Genomic DNA, 15815 nt, shown 5'->3' on the forward strand with positions numbered 1-15815 from the left:
AAATTGCTGTTGTTATTGTTGTTACATTGTTCAAAGATGAACGAATTGTTTCCATATTTTGAGAATGTTGGTGGCAGTCCTGATGTTCGCTCCTCTCCATGCATTAGCAGAGTTTATTATGGCATAATACTGGTTTTTAGTTGTACTCTGACAGCAACTAGTAAATTACCAAGGAAGATATAGTGTATGGAATGAACACACTCTCTCTCTCCCCTTCCCCCGCTTCTAATTATTGTTTATCTGGTTTTGTGTTCGTTAGGAAACCGCAATTTGGCAACAAATCTACTGAAATGGACAGGAAAATGTCTCGTTTCAGATAGTTGCACATTTCTTGGGACAGCGGCAGTTCTTATTAGCAGGGCGTCAGATCTGTAGACTCTATAAGCTTCCTTTGGTCACATTGTAAAGCATTGTCCTCGATTCCTTTCTCCTTTCTAACGCGGCGATTCAAAATGTTTCTCAAGTGTGCAGCCCCCAAAAAGTGGAAAGCATTTGATGGCAAAGTTACCGAGATGGATACGCAGTTCACGCTGAGGGCCAGGGAGTTGCTCGAAATCTACCGCAGCATTAGTATGAAAGACCTTCCGCAGGATGAACGGCTGGATGTGCTGCTAACGCTGAAGCACACGGTGAAGGTATCTCTCTCTCTCAAGCTTTTAAAGAAGCCCTACTGAGATCACACACAGTACACTGTCAATTACGGACGGTTTGCAAGGACTTAAGGGGCCCCAGCTTTCATCTTTCAACACCAGGGTGCCCACTATATACTGATACTTTTACATTAGCTAAGAAGTGTAAAACCGAAGTCCTAAGCACACTTGAACGTAGCGGGACTTCTGAATAAACCTGTATAGGAGGATTTATTTGCTGCATTAATATATCCCCTTTTTGCCAAGGCAGTTTACAGTTCAAAATATGCCTGAGCTCAATCCCAAACAGCCAGGAAGGAAAATCCCTTTGATTTCAGGAAGCATCGGAGCCAAACTGTACCACACACTGTTCAGCTATTTACAAGTAAATATCGCATGTCTGTCCAATTTACATTAAGAGCCTGGTGTGGTGTAAGGACCTTTAACCCTCTTATTCATGCACACTCTCATAGAGTCATAGAACACAGGTGTGTTAAATAAGTCATATAGTAATAATAATATTTTATTATTTATACCCCGCCCATCTGGCTGAGTTTCCCCAGCCAGTCTGGGCGGCTTCCAATCAAGTGTTAAAAACAATGCAGCATTAAATATTAAAAACTTCCCTAAACAGGGCTGCCTTCAGATGTCTTTTAAAGATAGGATAGTTGCTTATTTCCTTCACATCTGAAGGGAGGGTGTTCCACAGGGCAGGTGCCACTACCGGGAAGGCCCTCTGTCTGGTTCCCTGTAACCTCACTTCTCGCAATGAGGGAACCGCCAGAAGGCCCTCGGTGCTGGATCTCAGTGTCCAGGCTGAGCGATGGGGGTGGAGACGCTCCTTCAGGTATACAGGACCAAGGCCATTTAGGGCTTTAAAGGTCGGTACCAACACTTTGAATTGTGCTCGGAAACGTACTGGGAGCCAATGCAGATCTCTCAGGACCGGTGCTCTACCAAATGAGCCATCCCAGAGCTAGCAAGCACACACATGCACTCTCACAAACACACACATACACTGTAGTACCAGTCTGGTCTGGGCAGGACTGTACTTGATACTGCATTGGGGGAAAGAGCTCTTTTTCACTCCAGTCAGTGAGCACTTTATATATATAAACACAGCATAAAATTGATCTGGACAGACAGTTATTTAAAGACAGATAGGTGTGTGGATACACGATTCCCATTCCCCAAAAAGCTAAGCTTTAAGAAGCCTTGGAGCATTTGCTCTCTCAAAATTGACAGGCAATCGGTGTAAGGAATTAAGAAATGATGTGCATGTGATTTGCTAAACATCTTGCTTGCCTTTGCAGGAACATGACTCTAAACTCACACATGAGATAGTGGAATTGATTGACAGAGAAGCAGACCTCATGATGAGGGGAGTGAAGGAATGTAACTTAGACGGGCTCAGACAAAGAATATGTACATTATTTCTTCAGTATATCAAAACACCACTTTTTAATCCAGAGGTTGCTCGACATCTCAAGGTATTTTGTTCCTTTTCTTCTCTGTTACAGTTGTTCCTTGGCATGCAGCTAAGTAAAACTACTCGCTAAAGAGTCCATAGTCTACCCAGAGGCAGTTGAATTTCTGCATAATGGAGAGAGGAATGGTTTCTTTTTCCTTATTCAATTATTCAACTGAAGACGTTTTGAGAAGGCTGTGCTGTGTATATGAATGAAACCCAGGTATTGCTTCTAAACAGCAGGACAACGGATGCTAACTTGCCCCTAGTTAATAGGAAGAGATCAACATGGAAAGCGGTAAAACAAACTGATAACAGTGGCTAAGAGTATGAGCTGGGAAGTCAAGCTCAAGTTGCACTTTAGACACATAGTCATTACATTGCCTTAGTCAAGTCATTATTTTCGCAGTCTCTGTCTTCCTTTTACCATATGAGGATAATAATACTGCCAAGGCTGTATGGTTCAAGCATGTTGAGCTATAAATGTTAGTGTTGCCATTGTTACTGAGCTTGAACTTACCTTAATTCGCTTGAGTTCTCAGGTTCCATAAAAAGGTAAGATGAACATGATTACAAAATTTAAGGTGCCTTGCTGAAATCATTCACTCATTTTTATATGTCATTTTGATGGAGATGTCACCATTCTCTGGTGATTATGACATCTGTCAGAAGAACAAGTAACTTTCTGCTGATACAAGCAGTTTGGTTTTAGGCCAGAGGCATTTTTTCCCAGCCAGCATCATGAAACTAGAATGGAGAAATGTCGAACAGGGTTATTGGCTACAGCTTTATTTCTCCCCAAAAAATTGGGCTTCTGAGTCATTCCATCTGAAGACCAAGGCTATAGGATAGCTATGTTTGGATTTAGTACACCTTGGCAGGAATGCCAGTCTCAGAAATAACATTTAAAGCAGTTTTAAGAACATTAGTGGCAACCAGACAAACCAAACTAATTACTTACTTAGTATGCTGGAAGAGCTGCTCATTTAGCACTGAAAATGCCAGACAGGTTTGAGTGCATGAAACCACATTGAAAAGAAATGGGTGCTTCTCTTTCTTATTTAACTTTATTGCACAAAACACACATGAGAATAGCGTTCTAACCATCTGATAATTTGTGTGTGTTAAAAACTGTTTTAAATAAAGTATTTTCAAGTGTTTCTGTCAAAGCAACTGAATGCTAGCTGGAGGGTGGGTTTTATCAGCTTTGCAGCTGATATTCTCTGTTTTGTAAAAGGTTGAAGGCACTGAAAGTGAAAGGGCACACACATAAAACTGAAAAATGAAAAATATTTCCTCAAAACAAACGCTTGTTGTTACTGGCAAATATAGAGAAGGACCATAACTAAAATGTGCACTTACTGCTTCTTCAAAATCGTTATGGCAATTAAAAGGAGATCATTCTATATAATTTTTGTAGTAGGTTGCATTGACAATAAAGGAATAAAGAGATAAAAATAAAATAAATGACTAAACAATGGTTTCTGAAGCCTTTAGCGTTTCCGCCTTCATCTCTTCCTCTGCATCATCTCAAAAACACAACCATAGTAGTCCATATGGACAATTTCATTCTCCTCAAAGTGTTTTTATATAATTTAGCAGAATATTTAGCCCTTTAAACCCATCCTCACATATCAAACTTCAAAAATATGTTCATAATCACTCGGTTTACTGTATATAATGGGGAAACAGATTGCATTTGACAGGCCGCATGCTGTGCTGCAGCATAATTGTTTTGCAGATATATATTTCTTCAATTTCAAAGGTTTCTATGCATACAGTTGTCAGCAACTACTGTACTTTGGGACGAGATCTGTGGGCCAGGCTAATGACTGAATGTGGAAAATACTGTTATCGTTCATTAGCTGATCTGTTTTCATTGCAGGTTCCACCTGATCCAATGAGGCTTTACCACAACATCCACTTTTGCCTTGGTTGCAAAAGGTACCTGCCCTCTACGGATTTTGCCATATCTGCTAGTTCCCACACTGTTGGCCGTTGTCGTCTGTGCTGCAAGCTGGATAATGAGGCTCGCCAGAGGGAAGCCTTCTTGAAATACAAACGTATGCTCCGAAATCTCCGAGAATCAGAATTGAATTATAAGGACGGTGCTAAGATTGCCTTCATATTACAGGTATGCAGAGGACAGAGAATAGTGATGTTAAAGATAATATTTTCAGACAGCACAAAATGGAACAGAGTTTTATATTGTGCTGGCTGTAAGTAGTGGCAGAGCACAGAGGCTTTTGCATTACACAAAACTTTCCTTTTCGTTTTGTTTCTTGCCTTGATGATAAATCAATTCCTGCCAGTGGCCTGTTTGCAGTTCCCAACCCTTTTGTGACACCAGTCGTGCTATTTCTGCTTCACATATAGACTTGCCTTTGCCTCCACACGTGAGCATGCTACCAAATCCAAGTCTAAACCCAATCAGAGTAGACAGAGATGGAACATTTGTGGAAATCTTGAGTCATGGAGATTTTGTATGGTGTGTGTGTGTGTGTTTTGTTTCCAGAGGCATTTTGGAGAAAAATACTCATCAAATATGATCTTACTTTGCTACTTTAAGAACGTGAAAGACAGCTTAGCAGCACATAAAATTGTATTGTTCTATGTAGTCCTAGAACAGGGATTTTTTGGGTGAGGACATGTCATGCTCCTTCTGGGGCAGTTTGCCCACCTTTGGTCCTCACCCTGCACTCAGCTCTCACCTGCGGCTCCTAGAAACATCAGCCACACCCCAGGAAACAGCTTTGACTGGCCAGCTGAACCAGGTGAGGGTAGCCAATGGGTCTCAAACTGTGAGTTAGGGACTTCCTCTACATTGCAAAGACAGATTCCGGTGGATTGAGTGGACAAGACCAAGAGTGGGTCCAACGGTCAAGAAGACGGTTTCTGCACATGCTTTAGAGGGAAGTGGGGGGCAGATGGGACTTGTCAACTTAGGAAGGTAGCCCATCTAGGAGAAGGAAACCGCTGACCCTAAACCTCCGCTGCCTTGTGGGATATCTTCAGGAGAAATCTGGAGAAGAGTCCCGTAGATGATTGGATGGCACCTTGTACACTTCCTTCTGGCAACTCCTACAGCCAGGCTTGTGTCAAGCATATTGCTCTGCTTTCCTTTGGCTGAGGGGTGGGGGTGGGGGTGTCTTGTCGTCTGGGCAGCCCAGAACCTCCATATATGCTGCCCGGGCTTGTGTCCCAGGGAGGTCACTTTGGTGGTGCCGACACAGCAGTTTGACTTCACGCTGGGGTCACACTCCCTTGTATCTCGAGACAGACGGATGCCAGCAACAACAGTTCTGAAATAAAACAGCATAACTGCTGTTGTTTTATTAAAACAATAGCTACAAATATAGGGTTGTGTTCAGTTGTATCCCTTACCTTACAGAATGTTCTTTTTTTCCAGTGGAGGCTTCCATGCATGGAAGGGAGAGGTCAATTTTTTTTTTTTACAAATTCCTCCTTTCTCTTGCAGCTCCCCATGCCATGTCCCATTCTGATCCAAAGGGTCCCTCGACCCTCTGGAGCAGATTTTGGATGGGTGGGGGCAGCAGGGGGATGGATAACTCTTCCCCCACTTCACAGAAGCAGCAGCTGGACCAAAGAGCCTTCCATGAGCAGAGGGACACAATTGGATGCAATCTAGTGCCACTGTTGGAATCTGAGCTGCATCCTACCTTACCTAATTATGATGTTCTACCTAATCCAATATGATACAGTCGTACCTTGGCTCCTGAACGCCTTGCAAGTCGAACATTTTGGCTCCCCAACGCTGCAAACCCGGAAGTTCTTTGGAACCTGAATGTCTCAAGCGGCTTCCACAGTTTCCGATTGGCTGCAGGAGCTTTCTGCAGCCAATCGGAAGCTGCGCCTTGGTTTCCGAACGTTTTGGAAGTTGAACGGACTTCCGGAACGGATTCCACTCTACTTCTGAGGTACCACTGTATTCTGTCACCCACTCAGAAGAAAAGTGAACAGTAAGCAAGGAAAGGGGGTTTATAGAAGTGGATGAGACATGCTTCATTTTGCCTGTGTTACTTCTTACTCTGCCACTGCCAAAACCTGTCTCTCATCTCTGACAAGTTGCTCAGTTCCTCTACCACGCCACACTCAGCTGCTGTCTGAGAGTGAAACTTGTTTGCACAGGCACTGACAGAACTAGTTAAATTTCCTGTCACCCCAAACCTTTATTGTGGTGGCACCTACATTTTGGAGCAGCCTCCCAGTACATATCAGGCTCGTCTTTTAGGTTTCCTTTTACAACAAGCCTTTTCAGTGAAGATTTTTATCCCAGTCCTCATCTGTATTAGACTTGATTTTTGTTTCGATATATGTTTTTATGGTTAAATTGCTTGCAGACGTTTCACGGGAAACAGATTCATAAATGAAATAAAAAATTAAAAAGCATTTCAGCATAATCTGCAAGAGAGCATGTTTCTTAAGATGAATTTTTAATTTACTCCCAAGCTTTCAGTTTCTCCACTTCAGGCCTCAGGAGAAAAATGAGGGGAAAGGAAGGGATTCTGATATCCCCCCCCCCTTTGCCTTCACATCTCTAGGCTCTCTTTGCATTAGTACCATAGTACCAGGCCAATATGAGGCTTTCCCTTACTTTCTGCATTCCCCTTTCTTGTTCTCCTATTATCTCAGTTTTACTTGGCAATTCTGGATCCCAAAACCACTGAGGCCAGCTTTACACAATGCAGCAGACTTTATGGAACATTATAAGACTGAGTGTCAATGGCACTTTTTTTTTTTTAATGCTTCTACTGTACGGGACGCGGGTGGCGCTGTGGGTTAAACCACAGAGCCTAGGACTTGCTGATCAGAAGGTCAGCAGTTCGAATCCCCGCGACGGGGTGAGCTCCCATTGCTCGGTGCCAGCTCCTGCCAACCTAGCAGTTCGAAAGCATGTCAAAGTGCAAGTAGATAAATAGGTACCACTCTGGCGGGAAGGTAAACGGCATTTCCGTGCGCTGCTCTGGTTCGCCAGAAGTGGCTTAGTCATACTGGCCACATGACCCGGAAGCTGTACGCCGGCTCTCTCGGCCAGTAAAGCGAGATGCGCGCCGCAACCCCAGAATTGGTCAGGGGTCCCTTTACCTTTGCCTTACTGTACGGGGGAGGGGGGGAACACCTTCCAGTAAGAAATCTGGTATGTCAGAGAGTTACATTGCAACCTAGGTTGCTCTCTTTGTGCTAGTTTTCTCCTTGCAGGAAGTTTCACATAGGGAAACATTCAAAAATACGATCTCCTACCTGGAGCGTTGAATTGGTTCAGTCCACTCTGCTGGCTCAGGTTTCTGCCACCTTTTCCTGCCACATGGGTAGACTGGGCTTCATTCATTGGCTCTTCCCCACTACTCCGACCACCCCACTTGTTGCTGACAGCCAATAAACAGGTTATCATTTTCGTTTGGCAAAGTCCCAGTGAGGTTATTCTTAAGCCATGATGCACAGAGGTCAGGCAACTCAAGGAGAATGTAATAGAGATGAAAATATTAGCAACAGCTCACATTCTAGATTTTGTTTCAGTGAGAAGGATATGTCCCTTGGATTAGATTTCATCTTGCTCTCACCTAGTTGTCACTTTGTTTAGAATTCGGGAGTGATTTATTTTAATTGGCACGGATTTAAAAATAGACTGCTATCCTAAGTTTATTGGGCCAAGCATTTTGATTCCCCCTCCTCTCCCTGTGTTGGTGTTCTGAGGGTTCTCCTGAGCCCATTTCAGAAGGGCATGGGCTGAGGAGACGGGGGAAACCCCATTACCCAAGCCACAGAACTTATTAGATAATAGAATCATAGATTCACAGAATTGTAGAGTTGGAAGGGACCCCTCAGCGTTATCCAGTCCAACCCCCTGCAATGCAGGAATCTCAGCTAAAGCATCCATGACAGATGGCCATCAAACCTCTGCTTAAAAACCTCCAAGGAAGGAGAGTCCACAACCTCGCTAGGGAGACCATTCCACTGTTGAACACCTCTTACTGTCAGAAAGTTTTTCCTGATGTTTAGATGAATTGCCCTCTGTAATTTTAAACAAGTCTTCAAATGATTTTGACGGACATTTCCCGATTGATCGTAGTGAATTTCCAAACATTTATGGGCAGATCATCTTCCTTTCCAGAATCATCCAGTATATAAGGTAAAGGTAAAGGTACCCCTGCCCGTACGGGCCAGTCTTGCCAGACTCTAGGGTTGTGCGCTCATCTCACTCTATAGGCCAGGAGCCAGTGCTGTCCGCAGACACTTCCGGGTCACGTGGCCAGCGTGACAAGCTGCATCTGGCGAGCCAGCGCAGCACACGGAACACCGTTTACCTTCCCGCTGGTAAGCGGTCCCTATTTATCTACTTGCACCCAGGGGTGCTTTCGAACTGCTAGGTTGGCAGGCGCTGGGACTGAACGACGGGAGCGCACCCCGCCGCGGGGATTCGAACCGCCGACCATGCAATCGGCAAGTCCTAGGCGCTGAGGTTTTACCCACAGCGCCACCCGCGTCCCTTATCCAGTATATAGATTACCGTTATTATTTTGTTGCACAAATATGCAATTTCAGTTATTAAGTCAGCAGCCTTTGGCAAATCCAACTTGAACATCCAGGCTTTCACATGTTTGAAGCACAGAGTACCTTGATTTATTTCATTCACCAATATATTGCTACAGCTTTGAATTTAATTATGTGCATATAGTTGAAGGATTGACAATGTGGATTGTTTATTCTTTTTAAAAAGCATGGACTTGGTGTGGGGCAAGCTGTAAGAAAAAGTTCTGACAGCAAGTTAATAGTTAAGTAAGTTGACAAGAGAGGATACAGAATTTCCATCTGCAGAGGGATCCAAAAATAAGCTTTTAGAAACTTGCATTTTAGGCATGTATTAGAATAATAGAAACTGTGCCTTATTTATTCAAATAAGAGTCTAAATGCTGTTTGAATGTGGCAGTTTTGTAGTGAGCTTTATTTCTTCTTTCCCCTCTCCTTACTTGCTTTTCCATTGCAGCTGCAAGACCTGCGCTATATGGTTGAAAATTTCTGGGGTTCTCAGTCAGCTATCAGTGCCTGGGGTGATCTGCATGATCTTGTCATGGTCAGGTGGAATAAATACCAAGAATGGTCTCCCTGGAACACTCTCCTTATCAAAAAGAGCGAGGCAGAGGCTCACCTCAGACTGAAGGATCTCGAAAAGGTATAGTTAATGTTAAAATTCAAAATGTGTTATAGTGACTAAATTCTGTACGCGTTGCACCTCTGCAGACTAGTGAAATGGACAGCTCTCTTTCATATACTTTATGAGGGTTCAGTTTTCCTTAGTTTTTGGCTGGCTTTCCCATTCTTCTGATGTAGAGATTGAGAACCTCAGGCCTGGGGGCCAAATCCAGGCCTCATTGTCTGGCTCTTGAGATGCCGCAAGCCTCACACCCTGTGGTAAAATTTGTATTCATTGCTTTTCACCCAAGCTGAAAAAGGTCCCCTCAGTTCTCAAGTCTTTGGGGCTGCTTTTAATTGCAAACACTGAGTCATTTCATGTCGTTTTAAAAGAGAATGTTCACCTCTAAATCTAATTTGTAAGATTTTCACATCTGTCCATGCCTTACTCATCTCTGTTTAAATCCTGCCGCTTCTTGCCCTAGTCATTTCTGATACATTCTTCACCAGGTTTTCTTGACTATATTCTTGTTCTGGGAAGTTGGTTTTTGAAAGGTTTTGTGGTTTTTACTTTACTTACAGTGGAACCCTGGTTCTCAAACTTAATCCGTTCCGGGAATCCATTCGATTCCTGAAACCATTTGAAAACCAAGGCGCGGCTTCCGATTGGCTGCAGGAGCTTCCTGCACTCAAGCAGAAGCCTCGTTGGATGTTCAGCTTCCGAAAAGTGTTCAAAAACCAGAACACTTACTTCCGGGTTTTCGGTGTTCGGGAGCTGATTTGTTTGTCAACTAAGCTGTTCGAGAACTAAGGTTGCACTGTACTTAAAAGCTGGTTCCCCTAGTTCAGAGTCCCACAGCAGTGTCCAGCACTCACATGCAGCTTTCAATAAGCATGGGCTTCCCATGTTGCTGCAGGAAATTTTATTTTTTTAACAAGTATTCACTGACAGTTCAATCCTTTGTATGCCTACTCAAAAACAAGTTCCGTTATGTTGAGTCGGATGTACTTTCTCGTGTGGTGTTTTGAAATTGCAGCTTAAATTAATCATTTCTCAGTATTTTGTAAACACTGCACAAGTTGATTTGCAGTCGTTATGAACTTCCATTGTAGGGCTATTCTGTTCAGAAACAAACGAATCAAGATTATTATTGTGCTTTGTATTTTTTAAAAAAAGTTTATGACTTATTAAATTCTGGGCTTCTGCGCCTGCAATACAGACATGTGATCAAAATAATAAGGTTAATTAAAATAGATTTAATTAACATTTTATTTTAGCTCATTTAATAATCTTGGATATTTTTCTTCCTTTCAGGCTTATGAGATGATGTTTATCCATAAGATAAGGCACAAGCATATCCTTGCAAGAAACTATTTCTCCCAGTTTCCAGAGCTGGCAGCAGCTTTGCATAGGGATGACAAGCAGACCAACACTGATGATCTTTTAGTAACAAGGTCTTTAACGGCTGGCCCATCCAAGTAACACTCCAAGGATCTACAAGCTTGCTTCTGCTTGAAGGATATACATACAAGTATTCACAGCACTGATTTGTTGTTTGGAGAACCAGTGCAATCTCAAGAGGCAGAAACACTTTTTCTGTCTTTTTCTTAATTGTGCCTTGGCAAGCATGCAACTGTGTTAACAAATGGATTCCAAATAATTATTGTTGTGCTGCGTTTATCTCTTGGAAATTTAACTCTGCTTCATATGTAGCCCCATTGGTCTTTACAAAAACTAAGCAAACCCTTTTGTTAAACATTCTTGTTATTCAACAGAAAAGGGCTGTATTATCCTCCTTATGCAACCCCTAGGGCTAGGGAAATAATATCAGTTAGTTCCTTGATCAGCCTTTGCTTTACTTTACTACCAGTCTTTCAGCTGAAGGAAGCATCATTTAAAATCAAAACAGAATTGAGATAGCCGCAATGGATGTTAAATCTGCCCTTCAGTGCAAGGCGCAGTGATCAATATTATTAGCAAGTGCACAAATTCTGTTCAAAACACTTCCCCAGCATTAAATACTGATACGAAACAGGTTACTTTGGGGAAATACTTTTCAAAAACCTCCCTATAAAGAACTATTTCTACGCATTTGGTTAGAGTGAATGAACTACTTTAATTGCACACATAGGCCTCCTTGCACCTAGTGGAATTTTGACTGGTTTTCAATGGCTTCATACTATATTACAAAGAGTCTTTAAAACTCTCCACATTTTCAGAAGGCAGCATGGAACTGCTGTTCAGGAAACAACAAGCCCAAAGGTACCCCCAGAACTGGCTAAAGAGTTTATTTGGAGTTAGGAAGAGGGGCCTTTGCTGTTGTGGCCTGTTTGGTAGCTAACTAATGCTACATCACCTTTACACATAACCAAGTACAAGTAGTTAGTTACATGCTAGTTATTTGGCATACTTTCTTCTGAATCAAAGTGACCAGCATGCAGGTACTAACAGGGTATTAAGGAGCAAACTACAGCTAACTGATGAAGGGACGCGGGTGGCGCTGTGGGTTAAACCACAGAGCCTAGGACTTGCCGATCAGAAGGTCGGCGGTTCGAATCCCCATGACAGGGTGAGCTCCCGTTGCTCGGTCCCTGCTCCTGCCAACCTAGCAGTCCGAAAGCACGTCACAGTGCAAGTAGATAAATAGGTACCTCTCCGGCGGGAAGGTAAACGGTGTTTCCGTGCGCTGCTCTGGCTCGTCAGAAGCGGCTTAGTCATGCTGGCCACATGACCCAGAAGCTATATGCCGGCTTCCTTGGCCAATAAAGTGAGATGAGCGCCGCAACCCCAGAGTCGGCCACGGCTGGACCTAATGGTCAAGTGTCCCTTTACCTTTACAGCTAACTGAACTAAGCCACATGCGAAGAGGAAACCTGATCGCTAATATCTGCTTCCTGTTGCAGAGCTGTCAAGCAGTACTTTGTGATCTCATTAAACCTCAATATTTATTATATGAGCTGCGTTTGGGGGCAACTCAAGAGCAACGCCCTTTTCAAGTCCGCCTCCACACTATGGAAGTCAATAGCATCATCTTCAATTCTATTCATATAATTGGCATCAGCTCCTTAATAGCCTCCAGCGCTTGAAGTTTATTCTGGGAGTATTATTATTAGTTATTGAGTTTACATACCGCCCTATACCCGGAGGTCTCAGGGCAGTTCACAGAAAAGATCACAACATATATAATCAGAATAAAAACAACAACGCAATAACACACACACACCCAGATGTGTGCACAAATTCTTCTGAACATCAGAGTAGTTCTGTTGAGCTTAAAAGTTCTTTGACATCTACTTGGGAGTGATCATGAACCTTTTGGTCAGTCACAGAACAAGGACTTCAAAAATGCTGACTGTCAGCTTTTGTATACTATTTATACTGAACTGCTAATTGGGGTGATTCCTGCCTGATGTATTCAGAGAAACATCTGGCTTGGCAATGCACAAGTGGAAAGCTGTGTTTGTTTATGCAAAATCAAACCAAAGTCAGTCTTCCGTTGGCGTTCAGACCCAATGAAGGCACAGGAGAATACAAAGAACCAAAGTTTCAATGTGTCTTGTATATTGCTTTTAAAAATTTGGCTCACTGAAATGAAATAATCTCTGAAAAGAGTGAAGTAAGCGCCAGTTCAGTGCATTTACTATAGCAAATACTTGATAACTGCTACAGAAAACAATTAAGTTATATACATAGTATCTTTTCCTATCTCATTGATCGGACAAAATTTATTCATGCTATTCATTCATATTGCATAAGAAAGTGCAATTGAAACCTATCTTTTCCCCTGAAAGATCTTGAGTTAGAAATTTATGCAAAATAGTAGTTAACATTAGTTAAATTTGGCTAAATTAAATGTTTAAAAAAGCAATGCCGTGCCTATTGCAAGATTCTGCAGTGGGCCACGGTGCGTTGCTATAGAAATATCTATGTTGACTGTCAGCAAGCTATGGTTTTGAGGCACAACACATGCACAGAACGTAAACACGAATGTTGTCGTCAAAACACACTTCATAAGAGTTGTTGGTTTCTGCTTGAGATTCTTCCATTTTTGTTCCAGACCAGTTCCCCTGCTTTGGTGTACAGCAGGGGTCAGCAAACTTTTTCAGCAGGGGCTGGTCCACTGTCCCTCAGACCTTGTAGGGGGGCCAGACTATACTTTTTTGGGGGAAATGAACAAATTCTTGTGCCCCACAAATAACCCAGAGATGCATTTTAAATAAAAGCACACATTCTACTTATGTAAAAACACGCTGATTCCCAGACTGTCCGTGGGCCAGATTGAGAAGGCGAACGGGCTGGATCCGGCCCCTGGGCCTTAGTTTGCCTACCCATGGTGTACAGCAATGTCACCCACTTCCAGTCAATCATTTGTTACAATCAAATCTTAAGTCTTGTTCAGAGAGGAAAAGGGGTAATATCCAGTCATCGTGGAAGGAGGTACTGCATATTTGCAATGTCAAAAGAGTTGTTTTCAACAGCAAAGTGGACAAGGACAGGATTTCACATTTTCATCAGTTTTCCGCAAACAAGATTTGTGTGCGCACCGTCAGCGTGGATTTGTGTGCATGTTTGAGCCCTTTTGAAATGACTGAATGTGTCTTTTGATGTACATGGGGATGTACAATTCCTAAGAGCACCTGCTAAGGCATAGCAATTGCTCACAGCAAAGGTCTATGGAGGTGCTTCACTTTACTGAAAGAGTTGGAGTCGGTTTACTTTGTATTCACTCAGTCAGGCAAAGAGTTCCTTCCTTCCTCCACCTTGCGATTTTATAGCCTGCGCCATTTTAATCCTCTACCGAGGTGAATTCCTGAATCAAATCGACTGACATCCAACGTTCTCTTAGTGTATTTTCAGATTTTGTAACATTAAATGAGTCTACTCACACTAAGGGTTCCGCTCTTGCAGTTTTGGAGGTTCGTCGCATTCTTCAGTGGGAGCCAGAGGCATCGTAATACAGGGTCGTTGCTTTCCCTTTTGTGCTCTTGGTCTCGCCGCCTCGAGATCTTTCGGGAAAAAACCCCCCGAAAAAACAGCGGACCACTTCCGCACGGCTGGGTATCTCTCCCCCAAGGGTCTCCCCCTTGAGATTTTTGGGGGGCGCAGTGCCTTTGCGACACCCCCAAGCCCCTGTATTACTCGGAAAACTCCTCCAGAGGTTTTCCGCGCTCCCTTTCTGCTCGCGACGGAAACCGGAAGTCCCCTCAAATCTTAGGCTGAGTAAGGAAATAAAACCAGCTGTGAAGTAAATATATAGGAAGTACGTGGCTGCACTTTGATTATCAAATGTTGAACATAGAACTGAGCATTTGGCCCTAAGAGGAGCACTGAATGGGCCACAGTTACAGCTACATGGTTTTTACAATCGCCTTTTAGCATAAAATACAGTGTAGGATATATCTTAGCCAGTGAGATTAATCTGAGGTGTGCATGATTGTTGCTAATTGAAAACTTGGGAAGGCTTTTAATTGAAGATTTATAATTGAAGACTTATAATTAATGAACTTACCCCGACGAGTAAGAAGGAAGATACCTTTTTAAGTACAGGATTCCTATAGTGTTAATATTATGCTAATTGGGTCACACTGCAATCCTTTTGAAATTAGCTGGATAGGTCAGGCATGTCAAATTTAAATGATCTCAGTGGGACTAAAGCATAGTTAAGTTATTCTGGATCCATTTCACCATTAAAAAAATTATATATAAAAAAACACCTTAAAATTTATCTAAAGTGACTCTCTAAATCAAATATGCACTTTCATTTTGCCCTAAAAGCTGATTTCTTCATCAAAGAGCCTGTATTTTTTGTTGCACAGCATCTCAAAAATGCCTCTTCAGAAATGCAGTTAGCAAATACCCATAAATTGTCTCTTTTACAGCAGTAACCACTTTTAGATCTCTAAATTTATCATTGTACCACACGAATATGGTGTTGACATGTGTTCACAGTCAAAATAATTTACATCAGGAAGTAAACACTTATACAGCTGGAGAATATATTTCAATATGCAGGAAGGATATCTGTAAAAGAACTGAAGACCAAATAATTCTGAACATCCTCACCTATTACCTGCCTTGTGTACCACAGTGAAAGGTTGTGATTAGCGCTGTCAGCTACTGGAAGACAAAAATCTGGTACCTGGGCAGGGCCCTAAGGTCAAAACTAGAGGTTAAGGAGCAGATAAAATCATCATTAGCAAAAGATTCCTATGGAAGAGGGGAAAGTAATCAGTGGTAGAATTACTGCCACTTCCTATGTAATTAGAGAACAACTTTTTCTCTTTTTACCCCACAGTTTTTTACTCTCATCCCCTCTCCCACTGACACAAATCAGAATCGCAGGAATATGCAGCTGTACCAAATCAGATGCAGGAATATGCAGCTGTACCATACCAGGATTGAACCTGCAACCTTGGCGTTCTCAGCACCATCCTCTAACCAACGGAGTTATCCAAGGAGCTATCCAACCTATGGGAAGGAGATTGACTGCGCCAACAGGGCTTGCATAGTTCTTGACCCTACTTTGGACACGGGGGGGGGGGTGCAGGTCAAGCCCCACATCCAT

The 15815-nt window shown here is 42.7% G+C and overlaps 1 protein-coding gene across 1 annotated transcript in view; it reads left to right on the plus strand.

Annotated features, from left to right (window-relative positions):
- IQUB (IQ motif and ubiquitin domain containing) overlaps nt 1-10910 on the plus strand; it is a 32947-nt gene extending 22037 nt beyond the window's left edge. The window contains exons 9-13 of the mRNA XM_083574440.1: nt 465-635; nt 1943-2119; nt 3983-4231; nt 9104-9289; nt 10565-10910. Of these exons, the coding sequence (XP_083430566.1) occupies nt 465-635; nt 1943-2119; nt 3983-4231; nt 9104-9289; nt 10565-10732 (951 nt within the window). The 3' untranslated portion in view covers nt 10733-10910. The remainder of the gene's footprint in view (nt 1-464; nt 636-1942; nt 2120-3982; nt 4232-9103; nt 9290-10564) is intronic.
- The last annotated feature ends 4905 nt before the right edge of the window (nt 10911-15815 follow it).

The sequence above is a fragment of the Podarcis filfolensis genome (genome assembly GCF_964270895.1).
Source record: "Podarcis filfolensis genome assembly, chromosome: 10".
NCBI classification, from domain to species: domain Eukaryota; kingdom Metazoa; phylum Chordata; class Lepidosauria; order Squamata; family Lacertidae; genus Podarcis; species Podarcis filfolensis.